Source organism: Equus asinus, chromosome 21, assembly GCF_041296235.1.
Source record: "Equus asinus isolate D_3611 breed Donkey chromosome 21, EquAss-T2T_v2, whole genome shotgun sequence".
Classification (NCBI taxonomy): domain Eukaryota; kingdom Metazoa; phylum Chordata; class Mammalia; order Perissodactyla; family Equidae; genus Equus; species Equus asinus.
Window position 1 is genome coordinate 63,787,200 of NC_091810.1, and position 15,666 is coordinate 63,802,865.

General features: G+C 47.3%; 1 protein-coding gene across 3 annotated transcripts in view; it reads left to right on the plus strand.

Moving 5' to 3' along the window:
- The first annotated feature begins 1,551 nt into the window (after positions 1-1,551).
- Positions 1,552-15,666, plus strand: part of OSBPL10 (oxysterol binding protein like 10) — a 291,181-nt gene continuing 277,066 nt past the window's right edge. For 2 of the 3 annotated variants that reach the window (XM_044753886.2, XM_070492566.1), the window contains exon 1: positions 1,552-2,298. In XM_044753886.2, coding sequence (XP_044609821.1) covers positions 2,018-2,298 — 281 coding nt within the window. In that variant the 5' untranslated portion in view covers positions 1,552-2,017. The remainder of the gene's footprint in view (positions 2,299-15,666) is intronic. The other variant, XM_014827171.3, reaches the window with a different exon arrangement.

Here is a 15,666-nt window from a genome sequence, read left to right on the forward strand (position 1 = left end):
ATGTTCCCTTTAGCTTCCGGGAAACTACAAAGAGAGGAAGGAGAAGATGGCTGACGTAGGTCAAATCCAGTTAAACCCAGTCGAAGGCAACATGGCCATGGCAATGGCGGGCTACAACCAAATAAGGAAAGAAAAGAGGTGGCACCCTTGCTCCCCAGGAAAGCCTGCCCATTTCCCTGAATTACTGTGAATATTCCTCCCCTTCTTTACCTGGACCCCTTATAAAAGCTGCTTAATCACCCCGGGAGCTGAGAAGTTGACTTGTGAACTAAGTTCCCACCTCTCCATACTGTGGCCATTGAATCAAGCTTGTGCTATGGAACACTCAGCTTCAGTTTTGTTTCAAACACTAAATGGAAGGGAGCCTTCAAGGGAGGGACATGTGGTGGGTACGAGGCCTACCTGTGGGCCCCTCATCAGAGCTCCTCCTAGTATGGGTCAGAGGCCCACTGGAGTCAGGTGAAATTGGTAACACTTTAAATAATCTTGTACATTAGTTATTTCCTTAGACTAAGATACTGGAATTACAATGACTGGGTCAAACCGCATGTTGTAAGTATGGCTCACGTATTGCAAAATTACTCCCAGAAAGTCTGAATTCGTTTTTACTGTGCTGATCCTGACTGGGTCTCCTCACATGTTTGAGCATTGGCTGGATGGTCTAGGTTGGCCTTGGCTGGGACAGCTGGGCTCTCTCTCTCTCTTCCACAAGGTCTCCCATCCTCCAGTGCTGGAGAAGTTGAACATTTCTATGCAAAAAATCTAAAGCCCTATACCTCACACTTTATACACAAATTACCTCCCGATTGTACTGGATATTTATATTCACAAAAATTATTATTGGGTGTGAGAGAGTACAACCCATCTACTTTTGCCAAAGAGCAACAATTTTTGTTACAGAAAACCAGTTGCAGCTCAGTGTATCTTGAGGTGGGGATGGGGGCAGAAGTTACAGCCAAAACATAGGATACTTCACTATGTAAACATTGATTTCCTTTGCTTTCATAGCAGTCTTCCCTGTTTCAGAGCTTCTGACTCCCAGGTGCTCGGTGCTGTAGGATACCACCAGGTAGGTTTTGACTTGCCAGGTTTATGTGTGGCCATCAGGTGGGGATTAGGTGAGCCAAGTGTGGCGCCGAGGGCACTCAATTTAAGGTGCCACTTGCAGGAGCCCGAGAGTTCTCTTGCCTCACTCAGTCCCGGCCCTGGCGTCCAGTATGCATTTATGATGACTCCCCTGCGAGCAAACGGCTAGGCTGAGCTTACCTGTGAAAATCATATGTCCTACCCTTCCCCTCCCGGACACACCGGAAAACCTGGAGGACCTCCCTGCCCAGTCACTTTGCTCTGCCAGGGAGATTAAGTTCCAGGTTACCGGTGTACATGTGCCTGGCCCAGGCTTGGTGCGGAAGACAGAAGGAGCGTGCCTGGGTGCCAGCGTTAGGCCGGGCGGGTCCATATCCGGGTGGCCTGGGTGGGTGGGGCCGCCCCTCCCTCCAGGTCCGGAGGTGGGTTGGGGCTGGGGAGTGACGCGCAGAGATTGCCTTTTGCCCCTTCCGATCCGAGAGGGGGCGGCAGAAGGAACGCGAGGGGTAACAGGGTGTGGACTTCGGGCGTGCCCACCCTGCGCATCGGCGGCGGGGAGCGCCCCCAGCTAGTCCCTGAGTTAGGACGCAAAAGAAGAGGAGGAGGAATCCGAGGAGGGCTCGTCGAACCCGCCGCCCGCTCCGAACTTGCCAGGGAAACTAGTGCGGAGGGAGGGGCCGGGGCCGGGGCCGCGGCGGGAGGAGGGGCGGCCGCAGCTGCATCCAGCCCCTTTGGCTTCCTTCCCAGCTCTCCTTCGCCTCCTCCTCCTCTTCCTCCTGTATGAGTCAGGCATTTCCCGGGGATTTGGAGCAGCCACGCGCGGCCTGGGCGCCCGGAGCTGTAGCAGCAGCCGCCGCCGCCGTCACGCCAGGAGCCCCAGCGCCGGGGCCGCCACCGCGGCGGGTACCCGCGTCCCGGGCGCGCACGGACCATGGAGAGGGCGGCCCAGGGCGCAGACGGCGGCGGGGGCAGCAATAGCAGCAGCCGCAGCAGCAGCCGCGCCACCTCGGCGGGCTCCTCGCCCTCCTGCTCCCTGGCGGGCCGGGGGGTCTCCAGCCGGTCGGCGGCAGCCGGGCTCGGCGGCGGGGGCAGCCGCAGTAGCCCCGGCTCGGTGGCCGCTAGCCCGTCCGGGGGAGGCGGCCGCAGGAGGGAGCCGGCGCTCGAGGGCGTGCTCAGCAAATACACCAACCTCCTCCAGGGCTGGCAGAACAGGTAACGCGCCCGCCGCCCGCGCCACCGCGCGCCCCTCCCTGCGCGCCGCTCGGTGTGTGTGTGAGTGTGTGCGCGCGCGATTGTGCCACCGGCGAACTCGGTGCTGCCTCTTCACGAGTGCCCTTCCTGCGTCCCTGCTCCTCTCCAGGTGAGGTGCCTAGGATGGGGCGCGCCGTGACCCTACCCCAGGACCGCACCACAGTGGCGGGGAGGCAGGCGAGAGCCTTGGTTTTCTTCTGTGCTGGCACCTGCAGGAACTGGAGTGGCAGAAGGAGCGCCCTGGTCTCCGGGCCCTGCCTGCCAGTGGTTTCTCGCGACCCTGAAGAACGGCTGAGAAAGGGAGGCAGAGGGGGCGTGCTTTATGCCTGGATGAAATGGTCCCACCACGGCGATTCTCTCCATAACATAGTTCATTTAAAACTTTGGCATTTAAAAACACCACCACCAACAAAAACTTGCCACTTATCTTCGGCACCTTCCGGTGCGCATGCTACCCCCTGCCCACTTGGGGCTTGGAACCTCCAATCTTTGCAATGGAAGATTAGTTTAAAAAAAAAAAAAGACACCCTCCCCTTTCGAAATGGGCAGTGTGCTATTTAAATTATCATCATCATTATTGTTTTTCCCCGTTTGGTGCCGTTTGAAGTTCCCTGCTCACTTTGCCCTCACAGTTGGGAAGCCTAGTTATGGACACGTGGAAGGATGGGGATGTCAAGGGAAGGGACTCAGCACACATGGGGAGGCCTCCTATGTGGACTTGATAGTGAGAAGAGTGAGGAAGACTTGAAAGGAGCAGGTGTGGCATTGCTGTTTACATTTTTTTACTTTGTTTTTCAGAAACAAGCCAGAGGGAAGTACAAATGTCCACGCAAGGAGAATGGGGCCTTTGGGAGAGGCTCTTGATGAGATCTTTTGTCCTGCTCTTAATAGCCCTTGGATCTTAGGACTTGGGGTTCTTCAGAATGCTCTGAAATCTGAATCACTCCCTGGGAGCTCTTATCTCTGCTGGTTACACAGATTACTTGGTCATCTCTCCCTGCAGATCCTTTGGAAAGGCTCAGATTACTTCCAGTTGAAACCTATCAGGCAATTATTTACATGAAACTCAACCAGGAGGAAGGTGACTTCCTAAGTGTGGAAACCGAGTTGTTTCTATATTGACAGTAGAGACAGAGCACTCTCGGCGTTGCCTGGGTTTCCTTGGAGATGTCCTACTAGTTAGTGGAAGTTACACTTAAACTTTTGGATCTTTTTATTTCTCAGAATAGCCCCCGTGTCTGCTCTTTCTCTCCCTTTTCCCCTTCAGTTCTTGAAAGCTGAAAACGAAGAGAGTGTGTAGGACGAGAGAGAAATGAGATGACTAAATCTGATTTCACTTCTTGGTAATTGTGTCCTGTTAATGGCATCTCAAGGTGCCTTGTTGGTGACGGCTTTTGGTTTGTGTGTTGGGCAATCACTTTTAATGCTTTTTTTTCCAAGTAGCTTCTGAGGCCAGCAGAGCTTTTACCCTGGATTACAGTTATTTTACTTGGGGATGGGATTTTTACCTGCCATGTATATTAAAGGATTTGTTCTTTGGAGTGGATTTGGGAGGAATTGGAGTAACTCATGCTTTTGTATAATTTTCAATCCACTGGGGTATCTAGGTTGGAGGCCAGATTGAGAAGAGGCAAAATTAATAATCGTGATAATACCTACATGATTGCAGGCTACACAGGTGGAATGTTCTGTGTACACGGCTGAGCTCTCATCTTTATTGAGTTTGTTACTGTGGTTTAGAGCTGCCTGCCGATGCTTGTTCTTACCACAGTAGACTCACGATTTTTTAAGTCTACCGCTGACTCCAAAAGCGTTGTCTCTTTCTAATGGTTAACATCTCTGTGTCGGGTTTGTGTTTCCCACAACCGTGTTTTCTGAACTGTGGCTGAGGGTCCATTAGTGATCTGGAGAAGATTTATGATAGCTCTGTGATTGCTCACGTCTCGCTTCTCAAGGGGTCTTAAAAAGGGAGATCAGGATCAGTGCAAAGGAAGAGAGAATAAAGATAGAAACCTTGAAAATATATTCATTTGTTCGTTTATTTATTCAGAGCCTTTTATTTATATGTTTATTTTGAGGAAGATCAGCCCTGAGCTAACATCTGCTGCCAATCCTCCTCTTTTTGCTGAGGAAGACTGGCCCTGAGCTAACATCCATGCCCATCTTCATCTACTTTATTTGTGGGACGCCTACCGGAGCATGGCTTGCCAAGCAGTGCCATGTCAGCATCTGGGATCCGGACTGGTGAACCCCGGGCCGCCAAAGCAGAATGTGCGAACTTAACCGCTGCACCACTGGGCCAGCCCCATTTTATTTTATTCTTTTTCAGAGCCTTTTATTGAGGATCTACTATTTGCCAGGCATTGTTCTAGGAGCTGAAGCTGCTCCAGTGAACAAAACACATGGGCATCTTCTCATGAAATAGTAGAATTAAAAAGTAGACGTTGCCCGCACCTCCCTACTCCAGGGGAATGCCTTGCTGCAGTAGGTGGGCTGCCTGATTGAAGTTACCTTCATTTTGCGGCCTCATGACATGTTTCTTTGGCATTTCTTTTCAAATTGTTCACAGTTAGTGACAAATCTCTAGCCGCAAAGTTCTTGCTGCGTGTTCTCAGGCTGCCACGCTGTTGATAATGCCCCTTACCAGCTCCTGGGTCTTAACACCAATCACCCACTAATAGTTTTCACTCTGGTATCCTCTTACATTTCCTCAAGTTGCAGTAAAGCTTACATTTTAATATTCAGTATCATACCCTACTTTATTTTATTTGTAGCACTCTCAGTCCCATCACTATGCCCTTAGGAAGGCAGTTTGGGCCAGAATACAAAATAAATGACATAAAGAGAGGTCACAGGAGACAAAACTGCACGTTGTGGGTCATACTCGTCTTACAATATGTCTGGGACACTTGGCTCATACTCATTGGCTGAGAGAGTGTGAAATAATCAGAGCATGGGGAAACTATGCATTAAAGAATTTCTATAATTCATTATTATAGATATTAAAAAATATTTCAGATATAATAGCATGGTATATAGATTTATAGGATGGTATTAAAGAGTAAATACATCTAAATGATGAACAAAAAAATTTCAAAAAGAGGCAGGTGCTATGAAGATTAAAAAAATGTTTTAAAAATGATGAAGGGCTAGCCTGGTGGCATAGTAGTCAAGTTCATGCTCTCTGCTTTGGCGGCCTGGGGTTCGCGGATTTGGATCCCAGGTGCAGGCCGACACTGCTCTTCAAGCCGTGCTGTGGCAGCGTCCCACATACAAAATAGAGGAAGATTGGCACAGATGTTAGCTCGGGGACTATCTTCCTCAAGCAAAAAGAGGAAGATTGGCAACAGATGTTGTTAGCTTAGGGCCAATCTTCCTCACAAGAAAAAAAAAAGAAAAGAAAGAAAAAGAAAAAAGATGATGAAATAAAGGCAAGTACTTACGGAAATAATTTTGTGTGGATCTAGTGTGTTTTTACTCCTATTCGCCTTTTAATCTAGTGCACTGTCTTTTCGCTTTCATATGGAGTGAAGCAGGGGGAGAGTGAACCCCAACAGCTTGGGGAAGCAGGCCAGTGCCAGATCACACAGTACCTTCTAGGCTGGGAGAAGAATTTAAGACTATATTTTGGTTGCCCAGAAGGATTTTAGACAGGGAGGTGACACCATCTGGTCTGATTTAAAGAGTTCACTCTAGCTACTATGCGGAGATGGAATTTTCAAGGGGCCAGACTGGGAAACAGAGAGACCCATTAGGAGCCAGCCCGTCATGGTGGTTCAGGCAAGTGATGGTGGGGGCTTGGACTTGGGGGACATGGGAAATGGAGAAAAGGGACAGAGTTGGAGTGGGGAGGATAGAAATTGCGGACGGATTGGGTATATTGAGGTGAGAGAAGGAGGGAGGTCAAGGATGACTCTTGAGTTTGTAGGACTGAGAGGGTGGGAGGTGGAGGTGTCCTTTATGGAGATGAGTGTCACAGGGGAGGAACGTGTTTGTGGGTAGGATGCGGGACAACCAAGAATTCCATTTGAGCTGTGTTCAGTTTGAGATGTCTACACCTAGTGAGAAATTGGCTATGTAACTCTCATTTGCCCTAAGGCTAATTTTGGTCTTCAGCCAAGATGGAACTCCTTTGAGGTTGCTCATAATGTCAGGTGCTTGGGGAAATAATTTCTAATTGGATCTAGGAAGTGATATTTGAATATTTGAGGCTCTTCATTGCCATTCAGTTTTTCTGTTTGGAGAGAAGACGACACTGCAAATAGGAAACCAGCCTCCAATTCATTTTTTTGGTGTTTGGTGGGGTTGTAAGAACTCAGTAAAACACTGAAAGGCAAATCTTCAATAGGTTAAAGAAGTCAAGAGTTGGCAAAAGAAAACCTGAGGCCACCAGTGGACATTTATTTGGAGAGTAGAAATAGTGTGGACTCTAGGCCAAATCCTGACATCAACGTTCAGCACATGTGTCACCTTGGGCCAGTTCCTTGCTTGCTCTGGGCTTCTGTCTTCCTTCCTGCTACATGGTGACCATGCTGTTATCCTTCTCAGTGGTTCAGTGTGAGGCTTAACTCAGGATGCTGATGTCTAAGGGGCTGAGGATGGTGCTCAGCAGGATCAGAAGTGGAAGCTGTTGTTGGGTCTTTGGTTTGTCCCTTCTTCACTGGACCCTTTCTGGTCCATAAGATTCTTGGTTTATTTTCTGAATGCTGTGGTTACCCTGGAACCCCATTAACGTCATTATCACAGAGTTCTTTGAGAAGGAGATGATGACTTCATTTTGAAGGAATCTTTTTTTTTTTTTTTGAGGAAGATTAGCCGTGAGCTAACTGCTGCCAGTCCTCCTCTTTTTGCTGAGGAAGACTGGCCCTGAGCTAACATCTGTGCCCATCTTCCTCTACTTTATATGTGGGACACCTACCACAGCATGGCTTGCTGAGCGGTGCCACGTCCACACCCGAGATCCGCACGGGTGAACCCTGGGCCACCAAAGCGGAACGTGTGCAGTTAACCACTGTGCCACCAGGCTGGCCCCTGAAGGAATCATTTTAACACTTGGAATCAAACGTTTGCATGTCTACGGGAAGTGACTTACTCCCTTCCTCCAGCCTCTAATCCCTGCTCCCTTCCCTGCTTTCTGTTTCTCTGTAACTCTCACATCATCAGACGTGCTCCATGTTTTTACTCTTGTCTCGGCACTAGATGGAAGCTCCCTGGGGACAGAGAATGCATTTGTCTGTCTTGTTCACTGCTGTATCCCCAGTGCCTCGAACAAGGTCTGGCATATGATAAGGGTTCAGTAAATAGTGAATGAATAAGAAAACCAATGAATGACAGAGAAGCAAACAAACCAGGGTGTAGTTCTATTTTGGCCAGTGCTAGCTACTGTTGTTGTAATTCTTGGATCTCTACCTGCTCAAGCCTTGTCTTTGAGTTAGTATGTGTATCATTTGCCCTGCTGTCTGCAGCCATCAGTCCATGTCATCTGGGTCAAGAAGTCTGACTTTTCTTGTGACGTCCCCACCCTGACCTGGGGCCCACCACAGCCCATCCACTGTGGGCCTTTAGTGACCAAATATCCAGGGCTTGCTTTTGACTTGATCTGCATTAATGACATGCTTTGAGAATGTGCAGTGTTAAGCCCCTAGCCATGATCTCCCAGGGTTTTGAGGAAAAGTCGTTGGGGGTGTATATTAACTTTTAAAACCACACTGAATTAAAATGAATGATTCTTTGAGTATTCCCATAATTTGAGAGGAATTGGTGATACCAGGGTTGAGAATCACTTCTCTGGGTTTTATCTTCTTGCCCTCGTGTACTTATGAAGTATTCACACGTCTTGCTGTCTAGGTTGCCAGATTGTTCTGAGTCTGCACACTCAAATCCTTTAGGTGTACTAGATTGCTTCATTGATAATTATAATAAAGGGGTGGTTGCCTAGGTTACAAAATGGTATATAATATGATTCAAAATATTCATTGAGCACCTGCCTTGTGTTAACTACTCTCTGAGGGATCTGCCCCCCCATCCCCCCACCTTAAAATGTACATGTATTTGAGGAGATTTATGCAAATAGTTACCATGGTTTTCCTTGGCTGGTGGGATTATGGGTGATTTTTCTTTTCTTCTCATCTCTCTTTTTTTTCCTCCCCAAAGCCCCAGTGCACGTTTGTATATCCTAGTTGTGAGTCCTTCTGGTTCTTCTATGTGAGCCACTGCCACAGCATGGCTACTGACAGATGGGTGGTGTGGTTCCGAGACCAGGAAGCAAACCTGGGCCGTGGAAGCTGTGACAGTGCCGAACTGTAACCACTAGGCCATCAGGGCTGGCACTCTCTCTTTTTTTTTTTCCATTATTTTTTTTCCTAAGGTGAACTTGCATCCATTTTGCGGTTTGAAAAAGTTATTGAGAAAAAGAAAAGCTGCTCATGCCTTTTCACGTAATCTCTGAATAACTGAGTTTGTTAGGGTTAATTTCAGGTCTAATGTACATTCAGGAAATTACACAATTCCTAAGTGTACATAGTTCACTGAATTTTCATGAACAGAACACACCCAGATCAAGAAGCAGCAGCTCCCCCCTCACCGCATCCCTTACAGTCATTCCCCCATAGGGTGTCCAGTTAACTGTGGTGACTGTCAGGGGGCTTGTTGGCGCGGGCTGGTGGAGTCATTCATCTCTGTCTATTAGGCGGACCCCTTGGGCAAATGTAAGGTAGGTAATATTATGAGGGAAATTGTTTCTAATGTCAGTGAGTAAACCTAATTTCCTTTAACAGGCAAGTTGGAATTTCTTTGGGTTTCTTTAAATACTGTTGAGCAATCAGTTTTGGAAGTATACGGGTAATCACCTGTGTTCCATTTTATCATCAGAATGACTCATAACCTGAGGACTTTTGTTTAAAGGTGTAATTAACATGCAATAAAATGTATTTGTTTGATGAGTTTTGACAATCGTTTACACTCTATAACCACTGCTCCGTAAGGTATGGAACGTGTCAGTCTCCCCCCCCCCCGCCCCCCCCGCCCCCCGGAAGTGGCCTTGTGCTTCTTTCCAGTCAGTTCCCCTTCCCCTGCAGTCTTTTTCTGATTTTTATCACGGTGCAATAGTTCTGTCTGTTCTTGGGTTTCATACAGATGGAACCATATAGGCTATCCCTTTGGAATCTGGTTTATTTAGCTCAGTGTAGGTTCTGAGATGTGTCCTTGTTGCTGCACCTGGCAGTAGTTTATAATTTGTTTCTTTCTGTTGTTGAGAAGTAGTCGTACCTTCTGTGGGTCTACCACAGTCTGTTTATCCTTTCACCTTTGGATGGACATTTGGGTTGTTTCCAGTTTTTGGCTGCTACAAATAAAGTGGCTCTTTGTGTACAAGTCTCTGTGTGCACGGATGTTTTCATCTCTCTTGGGTAAATACCCAGGATTGGAATTGCAGTCTCATAGAATGGGTCCGTGTGGAAACTCCCAGTGTTTTCCCGAGGGCCTGAACCATTTCACGCTCCCACCAGCAGTGCAGAAGCCAAAGGGTCGCTCCCCATCCCAGCCAACTCCGGTATTCCTGCCTGGAGAGCTGTGGGGAAGCGGGGACTGCCGCCTTCTCACATGAGTCGTGTTGCTTCTGGGAGGGGCAGTCTGTAGGGGCACAGGCTGGTGAAGTCCGTTAGACCTTGTTGTCGTCCAGCTTGGCTTCTGTTTTTGGCTGAAGGCCTTGGACAAGTCATTTTACTCTTTGGGCCCTGGTTTCCTCATCTGTAAAATGATACTAACCTTGGAGTGATGTTGTGCGGCGCCAGGCCCAGCACAGGGCTTGGAGCATAGTAGGTCCTCAGCAGAAGTTTGTTTACTGGCCATGTTGTGATGTATTTTGGACAGACCAGTCAGCAGCTTGGTGAAAACAATAGGGGGCAAGTCGGGGTCTTTGTAGGCCCAGCCTTAGCAAATATGCAGGTATTTCTTGGCCCTCTGCGTGGGGACCCAGGTGACCAGTTATTGTCATGGTGGCTGACTGTCTGCATTTGCTGCTTAGTCTGTGGTTCCTCAGTCCGCTCCGGTGGACAGTTGGTTGAGAACTCTGGGAAGAAAGAAGAGACGTGGGCCGTGGTGTCCTGAAACGAGGATTGAAGCGACAGTGCTGGAAATGTGGGAGGCCGTTCTGGCTCTGCCTGGCTCCTGCGTGATTTGGGGCCAGGCCAAGACAGAATTAAAAAGAAGACCGTCCAGAATTTCACTTTTGATCTCTCAGACTGGATGGAATATGGTCACAGCCCAGAAAGAAAAGTGCTTTATTTGTGCCCCGTGCAATGATATCAACAATAAAGTCACAATTAGGAAACATTATCCACAGTCTTGTTGCAAGCCTGTTCTTTGAAGGTCAGAGAAGGCGTTTGAGCGGGGAATAACTTTTTCATGTTGTGCTGTCGTTTTTAGAAGACTGTTTATGTTTTTGTGTGGTTTGTTCCCTTTCTATAAATATTTTGATGGAAATATAACAAGTTGAAGGGCGACCAACATCCGTTTTTAATAACTTTTCCAGGATGTGTTAATGTTTATTGACAGTGCCGGTCATGTGACCAGTGAGCTGGAGAGGAGGCTGGTGTGTGAGACGGGAACCTGCCTAGGGAGTAGTGGAATCAGGTTCTCCCTTTACGTGGGGTGGACCTGGGGGCTCTGCCTGAGCCCCTTGTTTGCGGGAGTTGAGTGGATTAGGTGACAGATACAAATGACCCTCGGCTCGTCTCTGCAGTAGTGGTTCCATCAGACCCGTGGTGGGCTGCTAACCATGCCGGGAAAACCACACGACAGTGTTGCTGGGCCTCTTGGTTGTTAACTAGAGTCTGGACAGAAGTGGGAACTTTCCAAGTCCTGAGCAGGCTGGCAGCATCAGCGCGCAGACACACTCCTCTTTGTGTGTAATTAGGCCTGGTGAAGTGTTCAGACCCGCATGTATGGCGAACACCTTTTGTGGATTTGCTGAATGCCGTGCGAGATGTGGGAGACACAGAAGAAAGCACAGGTCGTGCCTGAAGGAGGCGACTGTCGAAAACAGGGGCGGCGAACTTTTTCCCTAAAGGGCCAGATAGTGTTTTAGGCTTTTGTGGGCCCTACAGTCTCCATGGCAACTGCTCAACTCTCCCACTGTAAACAAGTGGGCGTGTCTGTGTTCCAACAAAACTTTATGTTCGAAAGCAGATGGTGGGCTGGATTTCGCCTGTGGGGTGTAGTTTGACCATCCCTGATCTAAAACGACACTCAGACGCCTTCATCAGGTAGTCAGGGCAGCCTCATGTAGTGACTGAGAGTACAGATTCTGTGGTCCAGCTGCCTGTGCTTGAATCCTGGCTCTGCTGTTTACTACCTGTGTGACCTTGGACAAACTATGTAACCTCTCTGTACCGCAGTTTCTTTTTTATCTTTTTGAGGAAGATTAGCCCTGAGCTAACATCTGCTGCCAGTCCCCCTCTTTTTGCTGAGGAAGGCTGGCCCTGAGCTAACATTCGTGCCCATCTTCCTCTACTTTATATGTGGGATGCCTGCCACAGCATGGCTTGACAAGCAGTGTGTAGGTCCACACCCAGAGTCTGAACCTGTGAACGCCAGCCTGTCAAAGCGGAAGGTGAATGCTTAACCGCTGCGCCACCGGGCTGGCCCCAGTACCTCCATTTCTTTATCTGTAAGATGGGAGTAATATACTGTCTGTGTCCTAGGGTTGTTGGGACCAATAGAGAAGACGGGTGCGAAGGGCTTTGACTGGCACGTAGAAAGCCCTTACTAGGTGCAAGGTGCTATTAGGAGCCGGGGAAGTGAGTGCTACGGTAGAGGAAGTGCTGGGGAGTATGAGCGCGTCCTCCCTGGGGAGAAAGGGGAGAAGTGGCAGGTGGCAGGCCGGGAAGAGCTAGGATGTTGGAGAGAAGTTCACGTGCAGAAGAGAGCTGGGGCAGGCTTCCCTTGGAGCAGGCTCTGTGAGTACAAAGCTTTAGAGGCGTGGAAGGAGCAGAGAGGTTTGGAACAGCTGGAAATGCAGGTTGTGTGTGGAGTGTGGCCAGAGATGAGACTGCAAAAGGCAGGCCAGGCTGTCAAACCCTGCTTTGTGAAGGACCTCTTAAGCTGCCGAGACCGCAGATCATAAGATGTCAGTGTTACCAGAAGGGGAAGGAATACTTTTGCGGGCCCAGGAAGCATCAGACACTTTACATATATTATCCAATTTAATCCTTAAAGTGAGATGGAGGGTGTGGCGGATCTATTCGCTCTCCTCTTCTTCTGTCGTCATAGGACCCTACTTTTTAGCTGGATACAGGGTTGTTCTAGATAAAACTATATTTGTCCCTTTCCTCCTCCTTGTAGCTAGGGGTGGCCGTGTGATTATATTCTCAATATAAGCAGAGTGGTCACATGGTAGTTTCCTGGAACCTTCTTTTTATCCTTCCTTCATTTTCCTTTCCTCTTGGAATACAGACAGATGGCTGAAACTGGAATACAGACCTGATGGCTGGAAGTCCAGCAGCTGTCTTGAGCCTTGAGGCAACTGAGATGAAGACCATCAAGACAGAAGAAACCTGGCCTTTGAGGACTTTGTTGATCAGAGCTACCTCACAAATCCTAGGCTACCAACCTCTGGAATTTTCCATCATGAGGAGAATAAGCCTCTTTTTAAAGCCGCTATTCACAGCCAAATCGAACCCTAACTGATGCAGGTGGAACTCGATTTTACAGATGAAGAAGCTGAGGCATAGAGGGACATAAGTTGCACAATTAATAAGTTGTGGAGCCAGGATCTGTCTGACTCCAAAACATGTTTTCTTCCCACTACTTTGGAAAGAACTTAGAGATCTGCTCCCTCATTTTATAGATGAGATCACTGAGGCCTTTGCCTCAGGGTAAGCCAGGACCTGCTCATCACTGCAAGATAGTCATTATTCTGTTTTATCCTTCTCTCTGTCTCTCTCTCTCTAGGTACAGGCTTCCCAAAGAAAGGACCCTCCCTTCCCCGCCATGTTTTAATTAGTGATTTTGTAATCCTCCCATGGTCAGAACCTCTTTCTGTGAGTGGTGGCTGTCTCGTGGTTTTCTCCTGGTCAGAAACCGTGACTCTTTCAGGGTTGTGTGTTAGAGCTTTCACAGCCTTGCCCCTCGCTGCCTGTGGACTGGTCCCTGGTAATGACTTCCTTGCCTGTACTGTCCTTTCTTCATGTGGGCTTTTAGGGCTGGGTGAGGGGGCTCTTTGGCCCTGTGACTCTTTCTGAGCACTGACAGATGGATCTTGATGGACGTGGAGGCCTCCCGATTCAGTAAGCTCAGGGCGTGGACTTTGGCTGAAATGGGGTCACGTATTTTGAATGCATTTCGCTTTGGGGATTCTTGTGTATCTGAGTTCCACCCTATTACTAATACCTTAAAAATGAGCCTCCCGACCCCCTTGGCTAACTGCACGGCACAGCACTTTTCTGTGTGCATCTCTTCCAACTGACTCACTTAGTGGATGGGTCCCTAAAAAGTTGAACAGGGCAGAAGCCAGTTTGTGCTGTTCAGTGCTGTTCAGGGAACATCGTGGCACGTTTGTTATATAGCTTTTCATGTTTATGTCACTCTTCATACTAGCAAAATTCTTTGTGGTAATTTTTATTAGCCTGGCGAATGTGCACCTTTTTCTTTTTATGAGAAGTCTGTAGTTGATACATTGGCCCAAAGTGCCTTCTAACGCTCTTACAGTCACTTAGTTAATTTGCAGTTGCCTGTAACTGAAATTTTTCTGTCAAACATCAGTTTTCATGATTCCTTTGGAGTCAGCTAAAACTCAGGAGAATAGTATTCAAAGCCGAAACTCCAGTTTTTTCTCATGTTGAACAACACGATAGGTCATTTTTATGGGGTGGACATAAAGATGCTTCAGAAATCTTTGTCTCAAGGAAGGAGGACTAAACTTGTGTCTGTGACATCCAGTTTAAGTTGGATGAAGTAGTTTTTTTTGAACAAAAGCAAAGCGTGACCTAACTTGGAAGAGACTGAATTGTAGTTATTCAAGTCTTGGGGTTGTCTGAATTTCTGTTTACCTAAAGGATTGCTTCCTTTTCCTGTCCAGCATTGTAGCAATTATTAGTATTTTGTGTTTTTTGTTTTGTTTCCTTCTTTATTTTTGCTCTGTTTCTAAGTTTGAAACTGTAAATTCCTTTGTAATGTTACATACAAAATATACTTTTTGTGACAACTAAATATAACTTGTGATCTGATATCTTCTTTCCCTATAAATCCCATTATTATGATGCTTGGAAAATTTTAAGGTCTTCAGATAATAGTGCTGTATCCATGCTAATTATTTGATTTTAATGTTCGTACACAGAGGTATTTAGGGGTAAGGGGGCATTATGTTGGCAACTTACTCTCAAACGGTTCAGAAAAAAATGTATGCATATAGAGAGGAGAGAAAATGATAAAGCAACTGTGACAAAATGTTAGTAATTCTTTAGTAATAAATAGTTTTTTGTATTAGCCTTGTAACTTCTCTGTAATAAATTGGAAATTATGTTAAAAAGTTAGCAAAAATTCGTTTGGCCTGTTTTAAACGAAGGCCATGGGGCATGCAGTGTATACTTCCTGGCTGAATGTAGCATCTTTCTAATAAAAGTTATCCAGTTTGCCTTAACTCTCGTCTTCCAAAGTGGCCCCTGCGACATCCCTCTGTAGGCTTCGCCCAGACTGGTTTGGAAGCTGCCCCAGGTGTGGTAAAAATGATTCTGAGACACTTCCAGATATTAACTCCGATGGAGTTGATTGAATGTGTTAGTGCCTGTGAGCCACTGTCCATTAAACTGGGTAAAACCGGCATATTTGCAGCTTATGAAAAGACCATTAAGCCAAAGGCCTGGGAGATTTGTGTTTTTATCCGTTCCCTGTTTACTTGTTTCATTTATATGAATGTCAACCGTTTTTTTGTTTTTCATTTGTAAATGGGATGAAGTGGGAAACATATTGCTTGTTCCCCACTACTCCAACATAGGAACATTAGAATGAGTTATCATTTATAAGCACTTTTAAACCTACAGCTCTATTCTGTAATTCTGTTATCTAGAATTATGGTGACGCTTGTTTTAAAATTGCTTGTAAAACATTTGTTGAATAAAGAGGGCAAAGGGAATGTGTCTTGGGGATTTTTGTGTGATGATGGGCCAGTTTCTAAGAGCAGCCTCTGTGTGGGTTTGGTGGCCTTGCGCTGACAGGAGTGTAGATGAAGAAATTGGGGCTGGAGTTTGGTTCAGATATTTGCCTCAATGTCAAGCTGGCCGATGTCTGTATTTGAACCAGAATTTACTTGCCTCTTGGAGTCTAAGGTTTGTA